Below are 23,190 nucleotides of genomic sequence, written 5' to 3'. Positions count from 1 at the left end.
ACAGCTTTCACATTAACTCAGATTAATTCATCAACTATTTCACAGAGAAGAAAAAGAAACATACTTGGACCGGGAAGTGTCCTGAGTGTTTGTAGTAGTAACCCACAGTTGTGTTGTTGGTATGAACTGAAGGAGAACCATCACCGAAGTCCCATGAGCACTCCACAGAGTTGGAGGTGGGCGTCACATAAGCTGTGAACGTCACAGTCCTATTGATGAATGTGTCCCGAGGTGTAGCGTACAGATCTGCAGCCGTCAGAGGGCTCTGCACCAGGATGTACTTGGTGATGTTCTGAGCATGCAGAGCATTGATGGCCCTCAGGTAGATGGTCAATAAACCCGGCAAGTTTGGCGTGTAGGACACCTGGAGTGATTCCAAAGATGTTAATGTTGTTGTAATATTTATATAAAAGTTATAGAAGAAAGTTATTGAAATGGTCTGACCTCTTTGCCTATACACGACGTCTTGCTGAGTTGATGCAGATCAAAGGTCCACAGGAAGTGAACGGGTTTGCCTGTGAGGATGTTGGCCACAAAGAATCTCTTTTCCCCCACAGGGATCGCTGCAGAGCTTCCCAGAATGGAGAGTCCAGACACAGGCTCCATCACCTCCACCTGGAGGTGCCGCCTTGTGGAACTCACCTGGATAGAAATATTGTAAAGTTGTGAAGTTGTGAGGAAAGTGAGGAAATATGAGACATTTAAAAAAATCGAATCATCTTCTACAGTCCGACCAAATCTACATGAGCAGAAGTTTACATCATTAACTTTAAATTGTTCTGATGGTTTATAGTTTTGTGGAAAGGTTTAATTCAGATGCACTCTGCTGTGTGTGGTACTTGTATGTCTGAAGCTCACAACCTTGGGACGGTGAGTCTGAATAGCTGACTCATGGCCTTTTGTGAAAAACAAAAAAACTAAAGACTGAAATATCTGTACACTCCTGAAAACAATTCTTAGTACAGAGGGATGCTGGTTGAACTCAGAAAAGGTTAAAAATACTTAAGCTGCTTTAGTCCTTGGTAGAAAATAATGAAGACACTTTGCTCTGGGTGAATGTTAGGTCCCTTTTATTCCTTACTTAATAATCTGAAGGTGCCTCTTTAAAGAGCAGTATGCAGAAATGTGCAACAGATAATTAAACTGTGGCATCAAGAGTGCTGCCGAATTGTTAACATTAAGTGTTGGAGGATTGATGAGGAGATATTTACCTGGTTGTGAGCGGTGAGATTCACCATGTACGTATCCACTCTGCTGAACGTGTGGACGTAGATTTGGTTGGGTTGAGCCATGATGGTGGCATCACCGCTGATGCTGAGGATGAGACTGACATCTGAACCTGCTTTCATTGAAATAGTGAACTCCACTTTGTCACCCACAGCTGCTAAGTTCTTACTCGCCCTCAGGTCCAACCCTGTAATCTTGTCCTGAACAAAGAACTCTCTGGGCGCCAATTGCCCGCTGACATCATTGGTGGCGTTCAGAGTAATGATGGTTGCTTTTGGCTCATGGAAAATCAGTGAAGTTTTAACTCCTGTTTCGGATCTGCCCTCCAAACTCCAAGTCCACGTCACATTTGTTCCTGTAAGAACCTCCCCCTGGAGCGTGACGTTGACGCCTGTTGCTACATAACCCTGCTCGTTGACATTTGTAGCAGTAAAACTTAACCCTGAAATGACTTCCTGGACACTGAGAATTTCTGACACGACCCTTCTGCTGACTTCATTGAAAACCTCCACAGTTATAAGCTTCTGCCCTTGACTAAAGAAGCTATGGGTCTTCCATGGTTTGTTCCACTGCAGAACATCCCCATTGACAGACCAGCGGTACTGCAGGTCCGAGCCTTCAGCAGTCACTACTTTCAGGTTGGTTGAAGCATTTACTGCAATCTGTTTGTTGCTGATTTCCAGGTATGGCTGCCCCACTGGTTCCAGGAAGTAGATGGTTCTGTTGACGGTCAGCTGACCCAGGAGGTTGGCTGCCTGGAGGAAGATATCACATGGGCCTGGCGTGGAGAAATTCACCTCCAACGTCTTCCCGCTTATGTTGAAGATGGAATTGGCAGTGTTGAGCTCTCTGATGAGGTTCCAGGTAAAAGTCATGTTGGTTCCTTCTTTTAATCCAGCATGTAGGTGGAGTACACGGTTGGTAGAGAAGCAGCAACCTTCCAGCCCCCTGCCTTTGTCTCCTCCAGTGTCCTCCTCTGCTAAGATCTGCAGGCCCTCCAGCTCACGTTGCACAAACAGGAAGATGCTTGCTTGTGCAGTTCCGACGTCGTTTTCAGCGGTCACAATGATGTTGAAAGTCCCGACGGAGCGGAAGGTGTAAAACATGTTGTAGGTCCCTGCAATTGCTGTGCAGCGATCACATAGGATCCAAGAGTACCGGATCCCTTCACCTGCCACCTTCTGGGCCTCAAAAGTGACCGAGGCATTAAGGGGCACATTGATCAAACTAGCAGTGACAGTCAGCCCGATGATTGGTGCAACAACAGCAACAGGTAGAGATGTGAGATTTGTGCTCACAGTGTTGGAGGCCGTCAGTGTGATGTTGTAGTTTCCAGAGATGTTGTAGGTGTGGAGGATATTCTGGCCTGTAAGTATCTTTCCGTCTCCAAAGTTCCAGACGTAAGTGACATTGGTCGCATTGGAAGAGGTGGTAAAATAATACGGGGCTCCAAGAGTCAGGTTATTACCCATAGTGCCGTTATGATGAATGAGAATGGGTCCTAATGGCGTCAAAACGTCAAACACAACACTGGCATTATTGTTGGAAATGTTGTTGTAGACAATGACCGTGACCATGTAACTACCAGGGTTTTGATAAGTCGTCACCATATTCTCAGAACCACGGTTCAGCACAAGGTCCTCCTCTCTACCCAAGTCCCACTTAAAGCTGTAGGCAAATTCTGGTTCAGACTTAGCATGGAAGCTGATCTTCTCTCCAACAGCGTAGTGTGTTTTCTCAAGGGTAAGGCTGACGTTGCTTAAAGATGGCTGCACACACACCCAGTTGAAGAAGTTGGCCTTGGTGTCCTTGTTTACCCCGCTGGAGAGCAGCAGAGAGAGGTGATAGTTCCCGCTTGTTGAGTACGTGTGGGAGATTTTGGGATTGCCCTGGTGTGTCTCATTGGGACTCCCGTCCCCAAAGCTCCATTCGTACAGATGAGCTGATGCATTACCAGACACCCACGCTTGGAAGTTAACAGGAGTCCGCTCTTGGACGCACCCAGACGGCTCCATCCTCACGACTTGAAACACAAACACCTGCACGGGGAGGAGCGTCCAGCCAGAGCTCACAGCGTTCATGGCAGTCACATTCACTGTATAGTTTCCATCTTTTATGTAGCCGTGTGTCACTTGAGGTGTGGATGCTGTGTAAGTACTGCCATCCCCCATGGAGAAAGTCCATGTGATGTTGTTCCCATAAGCGAGGTGTGCCCTCACTGTGGTGGAGCTGTGGAGCTCTGTGGGAGACGAGCTCTCAGCTGTTAAACTTTCAATCTCCTCATACACAAACATCTCTGCGCATTCCATCCTGGAACTGATGGTGTTGTTTACCGACACACAGACATTAAAGACGCCGCTCTGTGTGTAGGTGTGTGCCACGCGGCGACCTTGCATCAGGGCAGAACCGTCTCCAAAATGCCAATCGTAGTGAATGCCGTAGGGCGAGGGCAGAGGGTGAGCCTCGAACTCAGCTGATTTGCCGGTGAGGAGGAGCGGTGGCTCTGTTTGGATATCGACCCGAGTGAGGATGCTGTAGACGCTCATATTGATGCTCTGACTGATGTTCTCATAACGGTTGGACACTGACACCAGCGCTGTGTATATTCCTGTACCAAAAGGGGAAGAAAGGGAAGAAAGATAGAAATAGGAAGAGGAGAAGAGATTAGCCTCTGCTTCATACGTTAGATGTGTGTCAAAAGGGAAACAGATGAGGGTTTACCTGGCTGAGAGTAGATATAGGTGACGTTGTTGCTTAGGAGGACCTGATTGGGTGACTCGGAGCAGAGGAGGGAGGGGGCGTAGGGAGGCTTGTATTCAAACTCCTTATAACCACCATCACCAAAAGACCATCTGCAGCAAAACAGATCAAATGTTAAGCCTTTAAAAGAGACCTAAAGAGTTCTGCAAGGACATGAGGTGGAAGATGGACCATTTACTGTTTGAATCCACATACACACAGCGACACACACACACACACACACACACCACAACACACAGTCACAAGCTGGAAAGTGGGAATCTTCTCTGACGAGGCAGTACAGGATTTGGACGTGAAGCAGTGGAAACTCAAAACTCTGGAAGCCTCTCTGGACCAAGAATGGTGAGAGTGGAGGGAAAGTGAGTGAAGAGTGCGCCACAGCTCGGAGGGTGGGAATGTAAAAGAGGGAGGGAGAGAGAAAAGAGTAAAAAAGAGAGCGAGTGGAAGAAAAAGGGAAATAAAGTCCAGGGGAAAGAGCTGAGCAGAAGGGAAAATTCTTGTCAGCAATCTGCTCTAACCACACAGTTATAAATCCAAGGCTCTGTATGGTATGACTGCTGCAGTGCTATTATGGTGCACAAGAGGACGAAAACAGAGAACAGAGCAATAAAAGAGAAAGAGAGAGAGAGAGAGAGAGAGAGAGAGAGAGGAGAGAAAAAGGGCAAGCACAAACACCCTGTTTTCATTCAGGCTGAGAGATTACAAAAAGAGGAATAACAACACCCATCCATGTGTTCATCCAACTCTCTCATCATCTCTGTCCGTACCTGAAGGTGGCAGCCACAGACATGTCCAGGAGCACAGAGGTGGTGAGGGTCTGCGTGGAGCCCTGAGGAACAACATCAGGCACACCCTTCACTGTGAGGTTGGCCATTGGCTGCAGTCGATCCACGGTCACGTTGAAATGCTCTGTGAGGGAGCTCACATGGTTAATGGCCGTCACCTGGAAGAGATAGCACAGATCCATGGAGAGATTAAGCACAGCTGGTGAGCAGTTAAACACACAGTGCGTGACACAAAACCACGGGCTGCAATGATAACATCTCCAAACACTTTATGGTACTTATGTAGGCTTCTTTTTTAACAAGAAAAACAAATTCAGACACGCACGTCTCCCAGTGGGGGCTGGATCCACAACAATCAGGCGTATTTAAAAAAACATAAAGATCTGCTCACCAGGAAGTTCCATGAAGGGTTTGTTAAGCGCAGTGAAGTTTTAGGCCAACATGTTAACTGAGGAGGTCTGAGGAGGTCTGAGGAGGTCTGAGGAGTCTGAGGAGGTCTGAGGAGTCTGAGGAGGTCTGAGGAGGTCTGAGGAGTCTGAGGAGGTCTGAGGAGGTCTGAGAGGTCTGAGGAGGTCTGAGGAGGTCTGAGTAGGTCTGAGGAGTCTGAGGAGGTCTGAGGAGGTCTGAGCAGGTCTGAGGAGTCTGAGGAGGTCTGAGGAGTCTGAGGAGGTCTGAGGAGTCAGAGGAGATCTGAGGAGGTCTGAGGAGTCTGAGGAGGTCTGAGCAGGTCTGAGGAGTCTGAGGAGGTCTGAGCAGGTCTGAGGAGTCTGAGGAGGTCTGAGGAGTCTGAGGAGTCTGAGGAGGTCTGAAGCGGTCTGAGAAGTCTGAGAAGGTCTCAGGAGTCTGAGGAGTCTGAGGAGGTCTGAGGAGTCTGAGGAGGTCTGAGGAAGTCTGAGGAGTCTGACGAAGTCTGAGGAGGTCTGAGGAGGTCTGAGGAGTCTGAGGAGGTCTGAGGAGGTCTGAGGAGTCTGAGGATGTCTGAGGAGGTCTGAGGAGGTCTGAGGAGTCTGAGGATGTCTGAGGAGTCTGAGGAGTCTGAGGAGGTCTGAGGAGTCTGAGGAGTCTGAGGAGGTCTGAGGAAGTCTGAGGAGGTCTGAGGAGGTCTGAGGAGTCTGAGGAGGTCTGAGGAGTCTGAGGAGGTCTGAGGAGGTCTGAGGACTCTGAGGAGGTCTGAGGACTCTGAGGAGGTCTGAGGAGGTCTGAGGAGTCTGAGGAGTCTGAGGAGGTCTGAGGAGTCTGAGGAGTCTGAGGAGGTCTGAGGAAGTCTGAGGAGTCTGAGGAGTCTGAGGACGTCTGAGGAGGTCTGAGGAGGTCTGAGGAGTCTGAGGAGGTCTGAGGAGTCTGAGGAGGTCTGAGGAGGTCTGAGGAGGTCTGAGGACTCTGAGGAGGTCTGAGGAGGTCTGAGGACTCTGAGGAGGTCTGAGGAGGTCTGAGGAGTCTGAGGAGTCTGAGGAGTCTGAGGAGGTCTGAGGAGGTCTGAGGAGGTCTGAGGAGTCTGAGGAGGTCTGAGGAGTCTGAGGAGTCTGAGGAGGTCGGAGGAGGTCTGAAGAGGTCTGAGGAGTCTGAGAAGGTCTGAGGAGGTCTGAGGAGTCTGAGGAGTCTGAGGAGGTCTGAGGAAGTTTGAGGAGGTCTGAGGAGTCTGAGGAGGTCTGAGGAAGTTTGAGGAAGTCTGAGGAGTCTGAGGAGGTCTGAGGAGGTCTGAGGAAGTTTGAGGAGGTCTGAGGAGTCTGAGGAGGTCTGAGGAGGTCTGAGGAAGTTTGAGGAGGTCTGAGGAGTCTGAGGAGGTCTGAGGAGGTCTGAGGAAGTTTGAGGAGGTCTGAGGAGTCTGAGGAGGTCTGAGGAGGTCTGAGGAAGTTTGAGGAGGTCTGAGGAGTCTGAGGAAGAGTCAAAACGTCACTCTGTGTTTAATGAACCCATCAACTGAGCTTCCTGTTGTGCAGATCTTTATGTTTAGTTGTTTTTCATTTTTTAACGAGAATGGTAAAAAAGTGCTGGTTGTATCTGCATTCAATTAAATGTTATAGTTTTCTTAAGCCTCTGTAACACTAGGATGAACCTTTAGACTCTTAAAGGGTAAAGTTAGGCCTTCAGAACCTGAACAGGGAACATTTCTAGCTTCCAGATATTTATAGAATAAAAGAATCAACAAAAATCAACAATATAGTACAAAGTAGGACTAATTCTTGTTGGAAGAGATGTTCTATAGATACTAAATAACTTCCTCCCCCCTCCTCCTCCCCTCGGAGCTCCTCCAACATGACGCCCCCGCTCACATGCGCCTCTGATTCCCGACCATATGATGGTGACTGATTCAAAACCGGTCCTCAGCACATCGTTTGTGTTCTGCACTACGTCAACATACATCTCACTCAGCGGTGAGAAAACACCAAAACTTGATGAGAACTTATATTAACCCAGTCAAATTGAATCGTTGGTCACCCAGCATCCCAGATACCTGTAGTAAATGTTTGGAAGGACAGGGTACTCTGTTTCACTGTGTCTGGGACTGTCCAAAACTACAGAATTACTGGAAGTCAGTTGTACAAACTTTATCTAAGATCGCTGGAGTGAGTGTGCCTTTTCAAGCAAAGATGTGTGTGTTGGGTATACACCCAGAGAATGGTACTTTTACCTCAAGACAACTAAAACTCATCGACTTTGGACTCCTGCAGGCCAGGAGGTTGATATCTTTATACTGGAGGAAAGTGGACGTGCCCTCAATCTATATGTGGGTGAAGGAGATGGCATCATGCATTGTATTAGAACGACTTACTTATATTGTCAGGGGAAAGGGGGGAGATTTGGTCACCTTTATTTAAGTTTCTCGGACGTTACGAAGCAAATTAATTGAAATATGGTGCTGTATTCTATTTAATTACTATTATCATTTTTGCCTTTTTTTATTATTCATTTATTATTCTATTGTATTTTACTCTTTTTCATTTATTTATTTGGAGGGATTATGTTGGTATAATGTATATTTTATGTCAATTGTACCATTAGTATTTGTCTTGTCACATAAAACACAATAAATATATTGTTCAAAAATAAAGAAGAAATCACCAAAACATTCTCATAGTGAGAGTTAAAAACAAACAAACATGAAATGTTCACTTTGCAGGAGGCGGGCAGAACGGCAGGACGGGATTTGATTGGTTTCATCATTTGGCTCCTGATAGCAGGGATTGGTTGGTGTTTTCCCAGGTTTACTCCGGCTGTAGATAGCAGCTTTTTTTAACTCTTTTTTAAGAACGCATTATGTACTGATTACCATCGGGACAGAAAGATAATTTTAACCAGTATAACAAAAAGTGGATCTAAATCTGACTACAAACCCCAGCTTTAAAGAACACTTTTCAGTTGAATCTCACGCTTCAAACCCAAAGTGGAAGTTGAGTTAGTCACACTTCAACTCATTTGATTTGTAGTTGCATATTAAATAAACGATACAGGCCATATATTTTGAATTTGAACCGACAGTGATTCAGCATTATCTGCATCAGAAAGGGCAGTTTGACTCATCTTACATTTGGACATGTTACTCACTGTGAGCTTGTAGATGGCTGCATGCTGGTAGATGACGTTGAGGACGGTGTTGTAATAGGTGAAGTAGGGCTTGTCATCTACTGTCCATTTAAAGGTGGGACTGGAGCCTTCAAGCACTGAGGCTGTGTAGCTCTAAGATTCACAAACACATGATATAGAAGTTAGTGTATCGTGCATTTTATTATCAGAGATGAACTCTAGATATAATAGCAGACACTCACCACAACTGACTCCATCAGTACCCTGTGTGCAGGGTGAGGCTGCACCACTAGTCCTCTGAGCGGCTCCTCCACCTGGACGACTGCAGTCAGGCTTGCCTCCGTCACGTTGTTATGTGCCTCCAACTCTACCTGCACTGGACCCCCCTGCTCCTCCTTTCCCAAGTTCAGATCCAGCACTGCAAACAGGCTGGGCTCTAACACTTCCACCCCGGACCCTGCGCTCGGGCCGGGCCAGCAGAGCGCTGAGGTGAAGGGGAACGCAGTGGGACAGTCCGGCTCGAAGGTGACGCTGTGATTACTGCCGAGCCGAGAGACGGTTGTTATGTAGCGAGACTGGACTCGGAGAAGCAGCCGGGTGTCGTTGGGCTGCAGGTAGAAGGTGCCGTTTCGAGAGGGAGGGTAGAGGACTGTCAAGCCCAGAGGAGGAACAACACGCAGTGGGCACGATGCTGAGGCAGGGTACGAGGGTTCTGCTGACGTCACCTAGAAATTAATTACACAAAGTTTTGCATCATGATTTTGTAAAAGATAAAATACAAATACAACATGTTGATTTTGTTGAATAGTTCTTTCTTTTTCATGTAAATATTTCTGAAACGACATGAAAGCATATTAATTACTAGAGCAACATTCCTGGCTGCTGACCTTTTCTACCTTTGTCAAACCTTTATCACATCGCCGGCTTGTTGTTTTTCATTGTTGACTCATAGTTTAAAAGTTCCAATAGACTTTTCCTGAAGATATTAAATTACGGCATCTGACCAGTTCATAAACTGACGTACCCTCCAAAGGCTGATATCTGATATCTGAGGCTGATATTGATATTAGTCTATCAAAACAAGAGAACCACAAACATTTTAATCCCTCAGATGCATGCTGGGATAGACCATCCAGCTTTGATATCTTACCAGCAGGCTGTAGAGTCCTGGCTGAGGGAGACCAGCAGACAGCTGTCCTCCCTTCAGCTGAGTCTCACTGTGTCCCACATAGAGAACCCTCACAGGACAAACAACGTCCTCCAGCCAGCCTCCCTCACCGTCCTCCACCATTGCCTGTACATCGAGCTCGGGGTCAGGCACGGGGTCGGTGTCGGGGTCCATTGAGGCGTCTGTATGGTGTCTGGTGGTGTTGATCCAGAACCAATCCGGTTGGTTGAGGGCTAAGACAGGTTGTCGCCAAAGAGAGGTAGGGGAGGTTTGGCACTGCAGGAGGGAAGCGGGGCCGGCATCGTGCTGCAGGGCTATGACATCACCTGGAGAAACAAGGAGGTCCTCTATGTCCTCTTGTACCTGTTAGTGATCAATAGAGAGTAAGTCCAACATAGGTTAAAGTAGAATCATGCTTTCTTAACTCTGGCTGTATAAAGGGACAATCATTGTTTCAACTTATTGTCTCTAATATCTAAAGTTTAATCCTCACCAGTATGTGAGCAGCTGGTCCTGCCGGCAGAGTGAACACCACCTCGTTCTGCAGGGTGTATCGGGGCCGCAGCACTCCGGGGGACAGACGGTGAGCCTGGGTGCAGTTTGGACAGGAGGACGGGTGGCAGGGACTTGAGAGGGCCATGCAGCGCAGCTGGAAGGGACACCACTGCTCCAGTCGGGGGCAAGATGGAGGATCCCCACTGTTGGTGTTATTGGGAACACAGACAGCTACTGGGGCACACGCTGGACCGCCACAACCTGAGACACACAAAAGCAGAAGTCTTACAGATGGGAAAGAAATTTGTTTCCCCTTTAATCAGCTTGCTTATTCCCTCTGTGTGTCCCAAATATATCAGTGTCAACTTCTTTGTATGTTGAGTTTGCTGATGACATGACCGTGGTGGGTCTCACAACGGGAATGAGACAAACAACTGGACTGAGGTGAGCCGCCTGGTCTTGTGGTGCAGACACAACAATCCCTCTCTGAACGTTGAGAAGACGAAGGAGATGGTTGTGGATTTCAGGAGAACACACACCCAGCACTCTCCTCTGACCATCAACGGTGCTGCTGTGGAGAGGGTGGGCAGCACCAAATTCCTGGGTGTGCACTTCACTGAAGACCTTACCTGGACCACCAACACCGCATCACTGACCAGGAAGGCACGTCAGCACCTCTACTTTCTCCGCAAGCTGAGGAAAGCTAGAGCCCCTGCCCCCATCTTCTACAGAGGCACCATCGAGAGCATTCTCACCAGCAGCATCCCTGTGTGGTACGGGGCCTGCACTGCGTCCTGCCGAATGAGCCTCCAGCGCATCGTGAGAACAGCTGAGAAGATTGTTGGTGCCTCTCTCCCCTCCCTCCATTACATTTACTCTTCTCTCCTCACTCGAACAGCCCTGTGCAGAGCAGGCGACCTCCCACCCATCTCACAGCCTCTTCAGCCTGTTGCCATCAGGATGGAGACTACGCAGTCTCGGGGTCAGAACCAGCAGACTGAGGGACAGTTTTATCCACCAGGCAGTCAGGATGCTGAACTCTCTCCCTGTTTTGCCCCCTCTTCCCATAGTGCCCCCTTCACAGACTAAACCCGGTCACTGACCCCCACCAACTTGGCCCATTAGTTACATACGGAGACTGTAGTCCTCAATACAGAGGACAAACCTTAGCTGCATGTCATACAACATGCTCTGCTCCTCAAGGTTTCTGTCTTTCTTCAGCTATTTCTTTAATAAATGCAAAAGTGTCCAAAAGAGAAAAACACAAAATATTTTGAATATCTAGAGCTGATTTGTCTTTCAGGTCACTTCAAATCTGACAAGTTTAACAGAGCAAAACTGCAGAAAAACAGAGATCCAATAAAGCAGCTGAGGAATCTGAGTAAAAAGGTTCCTTCTGTTTGTGTATTTGTAGTCTTATAGCTGACTGTAGTTGACTGATCTGATATGTACTTCAGGGAAGGAAGAAGCACACTAGCTTCTGTGTAATCAATAATCCAGTTCTTCTTTCCACTGTCTCGTCTCCTGTGGCTTCATGCACAAATTCCAGATGAAAGTTTCACAGAAACATGAGCCGTAAACTTCCTCGAGTTGCTCACCCCTCTATGGATTTTTCTTTCTCACAAATGTCTTTTCTTACATCTGTTTTATCCATTTAATGGTTAGCCTCTTTGTCTCAGTGGAGACTACAAAAGACATAAACAAAAAGAAAGTTTTTGAGCTCTGTGCTGCTCAACACAGCAGACTACAGTCATGGCCAAAAGTTTTGAGAATGACACAACTATTAATTTTCACAAAGTCTGCTGTTTCAGTTTTTATAATGGCAATTTGCATATACTCCAGAATGTTATGAGGAGTGATCAGCTCAACTGCAATTAATTGCAAAGTCCCTCTTTGCCTTGAAAATGAACTTTATCACCAAAAACACATTTCCACTGCATTTCAGCCCTGCCACAAAAGGACCAGCTAACATCATTTCAATGACACACAGGTGTCACACACATTAACACAGGTGTGGGTGTTGATGAGGACAAGGCTGGCGATCAATCTGTCATGATTGAGTGACTGGACACTTTAAAAGGAAGATGGTGCATGACACCATTGTTCCTCATCTGTTAGCCATGGTTACCTGCAAGGAAACACGTGCAGCCATCATTGCATTGCACAAAAAGGGCCTAACAGGGAAGTTTATAGCAGCGAGTAAGATTGCACCTCAGTCAACCGTCTATCCAATTATCAAGAACTTCAAGGAGAGAGGTTCAATTGTTGCCAAACAGGCTCCAGGGCGCCCAAGAAAGTCCAGCAAGCACCAGGACCGTCTCCTGAAGGTGTTACAGCTGCGGGATCGGGCCACCACCAGTGCAGAGCTTGCTCAGGAATGGCAGCAGGCAGGTGTGAGTGCATCTGCACGCACAGTGAGGAGAAGACTTTTGGAGGAAGGCCTGGTGTCAAGGAGGGCAGCAAAGAAGCCACTTCTCTCCAGTAAAAACATCAGGGACAGACTGATATTCTGCAGAAGGTACAGGGACTGGACTGCTGAGGACTGGGGTAAAGTCATTTTCTCTGATGAATCCCCTTTCCGATTGTTTGGGGCATCTGGAGGAAGGCTTGTTCGGAGAAGACGAGGTGAGCGCTACCATCAGTCCTGTCTCTTGCCAACAGTGAAGCATCCTGAGACCATTCATGTGTGGGGTTGCTTTTCGGTCAAGGGAGTGGGCTCTCTCACAATCTTGCCTAAAAACACAGCCATGAATAAAGAATGGTACCAGAACGTCCTCCGAGAGCAACTTCTCCCAACCATCCAAGGGCAGTTTGGTGATGAAGAATGCCTTTTCCAGCATGATGGAGCACCTTGCCATAAAGCAAAAGTCATAACAAAATGGCTCGGGGAACAAAACATTAAGATTTTGGGCCCTTGGCCAGGAAACTCCCCAGATCTTAATCCCATTGAGAACTTGTGGTCAATCCTCAAGAGGCGGTAGGACAATCAAAAACCCACAAATTCTGACAAACTCCAAGCATTGATTATGCAAGAATGGACTGCCATCAGTCAGGATTTGGTCCAGAAGTTGATTGACAGCATGCCAGGGAGAATTGCAGAGGTCTTGAAAAAGAAGGGTCAACACTGCAAATATTGACTTATTGCATGAATTCTGTGTAATTCTCAATAAAAGCTTTTGATACTTACGAAATGCTTCTAATTGTATTTCATTATACCATAGAAACATCTGACAAAAACACCTAAAAACCCTGAAGCAGCAGACTTTGTGAAAATGTAATATTTGTGTCATTCTCAAAACTTTTGGCCATAACTGTACTCTCTCCTCTACTCTCCTCTTAAAGTCTCCCTTCAAACCTTTCTTTATTTGTTTACTTACATGACAGCTTCAACAGAGCCTGGTCTGTGTGTTCCTTTGTCTGTGTGGAAGTTTCTGACTGATGGTGATGGGCACAGGTGGCTTATATGTTTTTAACACCTGCTGATACTCTCAAGGAACGACTGTGCAGGTGGTTTTTACACTTCCCCTGCCATACAATGTGTTTCTGTGTTTGACTCACTGGGTAGCAGCAGGTGAAGGCCAGGGTGACAGTGACAGTGAGGTCTGTAGATCTGAAATCGGACGTGGATTTGTGAGCTTAGTTCCTGTGTGACAAACTCCAGGGAGGACAGACGGCCTGCCCGCCTGAAGCTCAGAGCCGGGAACAGCAGCACCTGTGTGGAGAGAAGACGGCAAAGAGTGAGAAAAAGAGATCTACAGAACATTTCAGGAGAAAAATGTGATTATTATCAATTAAATCAACAACATGAGGTTCCTACTCACCTCTATGCCACTGCTGGGAGGCTGCGGAGTCGAGAGCCCAGCAGATGGGACATGGCGCAAAGCATTGTGGGAGGGGAACACAGCCAGACCCGACACATAGGTCCCTGCATCTGGAACCGGCACTGCAGAGGCAGAGAGACAATAAAGTCAAGATGACGCAAAAGCTTTCAAAGGCGGGACAAAGGCGAGGGATGGTGAAGGGAATTTAAAAGAAATGAGAGGATTAGAAAATTAACTCCTGAGGACACAAACCAAACACAACTTGGGTAAAGACACAAAAGGAAAGAAGACTTTGGCACACCATTTGTCTTCTGTCTGACTCGAGCAGAGATGGAATAAAAGGCAGACTGAACAAAAAGTAACCACACAAAGAAAGGCTTGTTTTAACACTGAGTTTTAAAGAACTTTTCAGGCTCTGATGTTTTCTCTAAAGTTTATTCTACGTGGCAAATTTCTTAAGAGGAGAGTGCTCTGTCTGCAAGAAATGGACTTCTGCTTTTCCTGGATTTGTCTTTAAATGTAGACTTAATTTTGTCTTTATCCAGCAACACTAACAGGAAGGCAAAGAAAAACAAAGATTACAGCTGACTGTTTCATTTGGCCTTGAGACTTCTTGTCAGACACTTCAGTCTCTGCAGCGATCGACTGTGTGCTCCACTTTTTGTAAATTATCATCTTCCTGTGTTTTTAAATTGAAACCTTTCTAACCAGAAATACTATTTCAACATGTCGCTAGGAAATAAAGTCTTCTGAGATATCCAAACTAAACCATGATGTATGGAGGGGGGGATTGTTCTATACCACTTTTCAGACAAATCCAGACTAAAAACGTTCCTCTTTCGCGCTGCTCACTAATGGTCGCAAACCCATTTTTAAACCTTGGAACTAATTTTACGTTCTTTCTTTCATGATCTTCAATGTTTAAAATATTTTATGTTTAAATGCTTATGTTTGTTCAATGCCATATTTTACAATTGGATATTTTACCATTTATAATTAGATATTTTTCAATTTAATGCCAGATTTACAATCGGATTCTGATGGGCCATCGGGCACCCTGCGGGGGTGTCAAGAGGTCTGAGCCAGCTTCAGGCTGCGACTCGACACAGAAAAGATTCAATGTGTGAGTCTTAATCTTTCGGAAGAAGTTCTGATATGAATCGAATGATTAAAGGTTAATTTCGGTTACGACGAGATCAGTTGTGATTCTGTGTCTGGCGGGACAGTAAAGCCCCGTTTCCACCTAGGGGTTCAGTTCGGTTCGTCTCGGTACGGCATGCATTTTGTGGCGTTTCCATTGACTAAAACCGGGACAGGTCCCCAAATTACCATCCCACTGTTTGGTACCCTTCTGTTGGCGTGCCAGACATACCGATCCAACTCCAGAAGGTGGAGCTACAAATACTGCAGTCCGTTGATTGGTCGAAAGAATCATCATTTCCCGTGCGACAGCGGTAATAAAGAACACATCACCCCGCCATATTGAAATCTCCAGTGGACTTCGGGAAGATAACTTTTTTTGTTTGGAAAATGGCGTCAAGAAACAGCGTTCCATGGTCGACCGTGGAGGTGCAGACTTTCCTCGCATTTTTCTTCTTTGTTGCATTTATTAGCGGGGTACACTGTCGCGCTGCCATGCGTCACGCTATTACGTAGCTATCAGCATCCGGCTTACACGCCGCCCACCTAGTAGGGCACGATTGGCTGTGGAAACGCAAACAGGATCAGGCGTTACCGATCCGACCCATACCAAATTGTACTGATCCATACCAGACCGCTTGGTGGAAACGAGCAGTATGACTCTACAAGTTACGGACTTCAGACCCAATAAGACCCAACACTATTAACTATGTACGTTAAGGTACGTCGGTACAGAGATGGAGTGTAGATCAAACATAACTGGCTGCATATAAAATGTAAATGTTTGAAGTGTTTGCTGTATTTTTTGTTGATTGTTACTGTTCTGGTTTGTGTTTTTAACTCTGTAAAACACTTTGAATTGCTCTTCTATGAATGGTGCTTTATAAATAAACGTACCTTGCCTGTACACATGTTTGTGCCCTGACTAAATTTACATAAAATGTATAGGAAGAAAGTTGCATTTCTGAATCTCCCTCTTTCCTATTTTTATGGGTTCTAGCTCTTTAAACTCCTCATATGTCCGTGTACATGTGTCGATGTGTCCATGGAGCATACCTTGGGGCCTGTACTGGCAGACGTAGGCTCGCTTGGCGTTACATGGATGTGAACTGGCTTGACCCCGCTGATCGAGGGACACACACACGTTACCACGGGAGATTGGGGAACGAGGCGGCAGGCCCTCCTCTCCCTCCTCAGCATCGGAGCCGTTCACCCAGCGCAGCTTGCCTGGAGCGTCAACATCACTCAAGCCCAGCCACACACCTCGCTCCCTTGGGCAGGAATAGCAGGGTGAGACACAGATTAACACAGTGCCTGCTTGACATTTAGCTACTTGACCGTTAGCAGCTGGAAAATTGTCTCTGTCACTTACACAGAAGGGCACTCACACACAAACGAATCCAAATGTGGTACAAGACAAATTCCACGTGAAACAATTAAAAGACGCTCATGCAGCTCAAGAGGAGATAAAAGAAGGAGACTCCTTCAGCTCAGCAAACAAGCTTTCTTACAAAACATCCAAACTTAAATCAATATGTGTCTCCTAAAGTGGCACTGAAGTCTCTGACATGCATGTCAGCTTGCCTGGAATGATCAATGATCGCAGAGCAGAGTGAGCATGAAAATGCGCTTTGACTGAACCCCAATGGGATGCTAGAGAGGCTAGCTAGTAGATTTCTGTGATTGAGACTGATGAATTGGATTTTCACCCCATGAGGCTGCTAATGGACTGCACATTTACCCCGCTTCTATTTTTCTTTCTGTCACACGCTGTTAACTGAAAACAAAATAATCATTCCTCCCTAAGAAAAGCCGGAGCATGACTCACTCTAATCCGGAGACAGATGGGATGAATGGAGGTAAGAGGCAAACATTTCAAACATTCAGTTTGGGCAATTTATGATATTTCCAAAAAATTCAGCTGGAAAGAAGCGATTTCAAACTTTAACTCCGGCTGGCTTCTTGGTTCTTCGAGAACAGCATGTGAAAGAGTGAAATACGAGAAGAGAGGGAACAAGAAAAAGGGATTTTATGGCGAAAACATGCAAGGAGTGAAGAAATGCTCTTCTTATGTAAGCAGGGGGGGGAGGAGGAGAGAGGGGGTACAGGCTCCATCTATAGCAGGTTTTTCCCTCTGTCATCTACTTGAGTCTGCAAGGGCAAGGCCTCTACCCTCAATCTCACACACACACACACTCCCACACACACACTGAACTATGGACTCCTCCTCCCTGGGTGTTACAATGCAGCTGTGCTTTTACAGATGTGTGTTGCTGCGACCCTCTATGACCTAACATCCAAACACTGGCGTCCTTCAGAGCGGCACAACTCCAAAGATTCCTTCATTAAGGTTCACTACACATGATCACCGTTTACGGAGGAGTGCAAAGAAGGTTCTTACTATGAATGACTATTTTAGTTCAAATAGAGTGCAGACTGTTGCCATGACTGAGCCTGACGTTGAGATCTATTCACATCAGATTATACTTTATGTAATTGTAAATCTAAAAAAGACTTTGTGTTGGATCATCAAACAAGAGAAGAAATGCAAAATATTACAGAAGTCTCAGTTTCACTAAAATGTGCATCAAATGTCATGCATGTAGTAGTTACAAAAAAAAACAATGAGAGAGACTCTGAGGCTTCATTTCTGCACCTCATCCACACTGAAACACTCACTGTGTGACATTGGGTGCCAGCAGGTTACGAAGCACATCGCTCCTGATGATTGCCAGATCTCCGGCACGGTCCGAACACTGCTGTCGAGCGTCGGTCCAGCTCAGCTCTCCCGGGACAATCTGGAAACAGCGTGAGGACTCGGCGTGGTACACCCCATCCTTTGGACAGAGAGGGGAGGCTGGCAGAAGACAGAGAAAGAGAACATGATATCTCAGTGTGTCTGACTGAATCCCACTCAAACATCATGAATGGTTATTAAAGATTACCCTTAAGACACTAAAAGTTTGGGAGAAAAATTTACTTTTTGTTGAGAATTCATCATAGATCAACAAAAAACATGGCGCTCAGAGAATCAGTCCTGTCCAGACAGTAGCTGTGTACTGTCCCTTTAATGAAAAAACAACATTTAAGAAGATCTGATGAAACTAAAAAGATTTTTAAAAAAGGGAACACATTTAAAGATGAAACAAAAAGTGATTAAAACTATAATTGGTGTCTTGTGTGTTGATTCAGCATTGTGGTTTAATGACGAGTCCAGCCTGTGGCCCCTTTACCGCATGTCATTCCCCCACTTTCCCAGTGTCCTCCTCCATCCACTGTACTATCCTCTCTAAATAAAGGTATACAAACTATAGAACAAACTACAATTGGCATTAATGTGACCTTTATCTCGAAGAATAATTTATGTCTGTAGCTCTATTTTTACCAACAAGAAGCCTGGGTACTGGCTGAACCTGATTGGTCCATGATGAACTCTATTTGCTCCAACACAGATATTCAGTGTTCATGAGCCTCATTCAGCCGCTGCTTGAAGAAAGACGTTTGTTCTTAATTTTTGACACCAACCTCACCTTTGAAAAACATGTTACTAACATCACCAGAACTGCCTTCTTTCAGCCCGACTCCGCCCACTACTCTCCTTCCCTGCAGCTGAAACCCTGATCCATGCTTTAATCACCTCCAGAATTGACTACTGTAACAGAATCCTATACAGCTCATCATCCAAAGTCCTCAATAAACTCCAGAACATCCAGAACTCAGCTGCCTGTCTACTCACTCACTCACACACTCACGTTCCCGTGATCACATCACCCCTGTCCTCCAAAACCTCCACTGGCTTCCTGTCCCCCAACACATTCACTTCAAACTCCTCCTCCTGACTTACAAAGCGCTCCATCACCTGGCCCCCTCCTTTCTCACCCTCACAACCCCTCCCGTGGTCTCCGCTCCTCCAATGAAAACCTCCTCTCCACACCTTGTAGGACCAAGCACCGAACCCGGGGCGACAGGGCTTACTCCATTGCTGCCCCCGCCCTCTGGAACTCCCTCCCCAAGCACATACGCAACTCCACCGACCTACAAACATTCAAATCCCACCTCAAAACACACCTCTTCAGAACTTTTAACTGTTAATGTTTTTATATCCACTGTGTTTCTAATTTGTTTATTTTATTGTGTCTTTTATTGTGTGCTATTTGTGAAGTGTCTTTAAGTTCTGTGAAAAGTGCTATATAAATAAAATGTATTATTATTATTACTAAATCTAATTTCCGTCATTTCTAAGAAGATCCCACCTACGTTTGCCTGTCTGGGTTTTGTTCTGGGAAAATCTATGAACACGAGTATAACAAGAGGATACTCCCTGATGTTTGAGTGCTGATATGCCAGAGCAAAAAATATTAGTTATTGTGTTTTCATTAATTCTGAACCTTTATATGATTAAACATCATTGGTAAATTATTTATGTAAACAAAACTTATTGTGATCATGCAGAGTTTGGTCAAAAAGTTACGCTCTGAACAAACACTCATTGTATATCAAAGCACTTTGTAAACCTCAGCTTTTAAAGGTGATGTATACATAAAAGTTATCAATAAAGGACTCATTCACAGCATTAATGACCTACCTTTCGACCTGGTATTGAAATGATAAATCTGTCACATGTTTTTGTGTTTTGGCAGCTGCAGAAAAGTGTCTTGTTAAATTGTATTAACCCTGAAAAAGAGCGATATCATCGCCGTCTCTTTCTGTTTCTGGTGATTTCTTTCCCTCAGATTTGAGATCAAAGTATTTTATCTCTCTTCATGTGGTGTTGTTCTCTTCATGTTTTCAGATGAAAGTGTTCTCTGAATAAGTGATATGACTCAATCCATCCAATCTATCAAATTCCCCCATGTGGATTAATAAAGTAGATATTCTTAGTTGTCCTCTTCTGTCTGTTTGTTGAAGTATTTTCTATCCACTTCTGACTAGGGATGGGTACCTTTCACATTTGAACCGATAAGGTACCGATACCTGGTACCTAGGAATCGGTACCGGTACTCAAGGGTACCAATTTTCGGTACTTTTGTGTGTTTATGTGGTAATAAATGTTAATCTAAAAAAAAAATCTCAAATTTGTTTAATTTAACATATTTATTTAATTTAACATGAAATGAACAGAAACAGGATTTTATAGGTGATTATATATATTAGCTGACACGTGCTCGTGGCGTCTAATTGCTCTTTCGGGAGTTTATCAATTAACACAAGTGAACGCCTGAGGACGGGAAAAAGTCAGTTCTCCGTCTCTTTATAATAACAGGACACACAACTTACTTGTTGGGCATTCACGCACACAGGTACGGTTATAAACAGGGCAGGTAGTCGGAGCGAGAGAGTCAGTCTCAACCATAGACTGTAGAAAATAAACGTAATCCTCCTGCTGCTCTGCTTCGCAGTGAGTGCGCGCGCCCGTCAGCTGCAGGCTCCGTTTGGCGCGCTCCCGCGCAGATGCAGAGAGCAGAGAGCAGAGACGTCCACCCGATCAGTTTCAAACTTTATTGCAGGGCGAAAGTATGGAAAATATCCTACTCTTCTACTCCCTCACAGTCACAGGGATGCGTTCAGGTACCGAAACATGGTACCGTTTGATGTTACGTGAGTCGGTACTCGGTAGTACCGGCGTAATTCGATCGGTACCTATAAAAGCACCGAATTCGGTACCCATCCCTACTTCTGACACAACTACATATAACAAAACAAATCAGCCGGTTTGTTTTCATCCACAGCAGCTTTACTTTCATTTCAGAACTGGTTACATCTCAAATCAAGAGTTGAATCTTTGTCTTCTGTCTGCATATGAGCATTACCGACTTCTCTCCTCTCCTCTTTTCACTGCCTGACCTGTGTGTGTACCAGTTCTGCAGTCTCATGTCAATATAGGAGCATTTGAGGGTGTTAATCTGTGTTAATTAGGATCAGCCTGCATGAGCTTCCAGTTTACAAAGGTATGACATTCACAAATCCATGAGCAGAGGTGTGAACGATACAGCAGATTAAGAACAGGGTCATAAATGTACCTAAGACTTGAACTTATCGAGGACAAATTAAAGAGGGAGATGTTGGTGAATGACGCCTGATGTCTTTAATATGACATGGTGAGAAGTATTTGTTCTGGAGTTCAAGTTTTGGTTTAAGCGAGTCCTTTACTGCCTCTCCTTCTCTTCTAAGTCTTGTAACGCTCCTGATTATTGATTCAGCCCCTGTGCTCTCCCATCTGTTTGTCTGTGACTCACTGTGTTGAGTGTTTTGACAGAGTGTTAGATGGAGTGCTTTGACTGCAGGCTCTCTCTTTCTCATACCTCTCTGTGGCGTGCATTAAAAGCTGTTTCCTCGCGTCCTCTGCTTCGTACTCAACAGAGCAATACCATCTGCAGGTTTCAAAGACTTCTCTTTTTCTGTTGTTTCCCAGTTGTTTCCTTTCTTCATGCTATATTAGTATCAGTTATTGCACCGCCTCTGTTCTATGTTGAATCACCTTGGTGCAATGAATGAAATCCCTGGAGCCTGTCTAAAATAAAGCCTCAGTTAGGTAGCTTAACTCCTGACTAGTTGAGGTGGAGCCTACATTGTTAGAGGGTTTACAAAAATATCTTCTCGACAGTGTGGGCAGCTCTCCGTTTATGAACCTGGAGTTATCTTAAAGGAACATATGTGCTCATTTAATCATCTGGTATGAGTCAGTGTTCATGTTTAAAGTAAGACTTTGAAAGAAAAAGTTGAACAGAAATGAACACTTGAAAAAATTGTTGGTCATGATAAGGTACAAGGAACCTCTAGCCCCTTTCCGTAACATTTATTTTAAAAATGTAATAATACAATTCTATGTCTGTGAAGGTTCTCAGTCACCCAGATCATGGTAATCCAAAGCTTGATCCGTAAGGCAACTGGACTAACAACTGCCAGGAGGTACTGAACAATTGTCAGGTGATAGGAGAACAACTGCCAGGAACTAGTCTAACGACCCTACTTAGGACCCTATAGGGGCATTTCGACCAAGAGTTCCGTGGTCTTTTAGCCTCCAGAACTACTTTACCCTGAACTAAAAGGTTCCTGTGCCCCTATTGTTGTCTGCGTTTCAACCTCGGGCTGATGTCCCAGGTGGATTGTGCAAATCAGGCCAGTGACGTATGGAGAAAAAAAATTATATTAAATAATACTTTGAAATCTTAATAAAAACTAAACTAGCATGCATTCCCAGGAACTCCCTCTGTGTTTCAACAGCTGTGTAAACTCCACACACACACATGTTCAGCTGACAGTCCTAGGACCTTTGAAAAGTACTACCCCCAAAGAAGGGGCTTTTCAGGGAGGAGATTACCTCCCCCTGAACTAAATTTAGACCCTGGTTCCTCTGGTCAAAACGCATGTAGCTCAGGGGTAAAGTCCCTAGTTCTGGGGTAAAGTTCCTGAGGTCGAAAAACGCCTTTTGTGACTCCTGGACACACCCACGACTGTTAGTGGCTTATATCTTCGAGCTCTTCCCCAGTCTGGTAAAAACAGAATTGCCTTTCGGAGGAGAGGTGAAACGTCTTCAAGAGTTTCTACCAGTCCAGTTAGATCAAGCTTCGGAATACAATTCTATCTTTTCAAATATAAGGTTGATATTCAGGCTGTTTTGGTGTTTGTTTTTTTAATCTTGTGTAATGTATTTTTTTCTATAAACTCAATTCCCCAAAAGTTGGGATGCTGTATGAAAAGTTAGAAAATCAGAATTTGATAGTTTGCAAAATATCTAAACCCTAAATTTAAGAAATACACTTCCAGTCAAAAGTTTGGAAACACCTTCTCATTCAAGGGTTTGTATTTATTGTAATTATTTAAAAACACTGTAGATTAATACTGAAGACATCAAAACTATGAAAGAACATATATGGAATTATTGAATGAACAAAAAAGTGTTAAACAAAGCAGAATATGTTTTATATTTTAGATTCTGTAAAGTAGCCCCCTTTTTCCTTCATGACAGCTTTGCACACTCTTGGTATTCTCTCAGTCTGCTTCATGAAGTGGTCTCCTGGAATGGTTTCTAATTAACATGAGCCTTGTCTAGAGTTTATTTGTAGAATGACTTGCCTTCTTAATGTGTTTGAGACCATCAGTTGTGTTGTTCAGAGGTAGGGTTAGCACACAATGGATAGCTCTATTTGACTACTGTTGTAATCCAGATTATGTCAAAACCAGATTATTTCATAGTTTTGATGTCTTCAGTATTAATCTACAATGTGGAAAATTATTAAAATAAAAAACATTTAATGAGAAGGTGTGT

The 23,190-nt window shown here is 45.0% G+C and overlaps 1 protein-coding gene across 1 annotated transcript in view; it reads right to left on the bottom strand.

Moving 5' to 3' along the window:
* The window catches only part of pkd1a (polycystic kidney disease 1a), an 81,245-nt gene that overhangs the window by 32,194 nt on the left and 25,861 nt on the right, over nt 1-23,190 (bottom strand). Inside the window, exons 9-21 of the mRNA XM_034688831.1 lie at nt 17,601-17,778; nt 15,978-16,192; nt 13,782-13,903; nt 13,519-13,672; nt 9,959-10,221; nt 9,448-9,828; nt 8,540-9,022; nt 8,319-8,450; nt 4,755-4,930; nt 3,949-4,079; nt 1,212-3,835; nt 445-642; nt 65-364 (exon numbers count right to left, since the gene is read on the bottom strand). Of these exons, the coding sequence (XP_034544722.1) occupies nt 65-364; nt 445-642; nt 1,212-3,835; nt 3,949-4,079; nt 4,755-4,930; nt 8,319-8,450; nt 8,540-9,022; nt 9,448-9,828; nt 9,959-10,221; nt 13,519-13,672; nt 13,782-13,903; nt 15,978-16,192; nt 17,601-17,778 (5,357 nt within the window). The remainder of the gene's footprint in view (nt 1-64; nt 365-444; nt 643-1,211; nt 3,836-3,948; nt 4,080-4,754; nt 4,931-8,318; nt 8,451-8,539; nt 9,023-9,447; nt 9,829-9,958; nt 10,222-13,518; nt 13,673-13,781; nt 13,904-15,977; nt 16,193-17,600; nt 17,779-23,190) is intronic.

Source organism: Notolabrus celidotus, chromosome 7 (assembly GCF_009762535.1).
Source record: "Notolabrus celidotus isolate fNotCel1 chromosome 7, fNotCel1.pri, whole genome shotgun sequence".
Taxonomy (NCBI): Eukaryota; Metazoa; Chordata; class Actinopteri; order Labriformes; family Labridae; genus Notolabrus; species Notolabrus celidotus.
The sequence above is the reverse complement of the archived record's forward strand: the minus strand, read 5'-3'. Positions and strand labels throughout refer to the sequence as shown.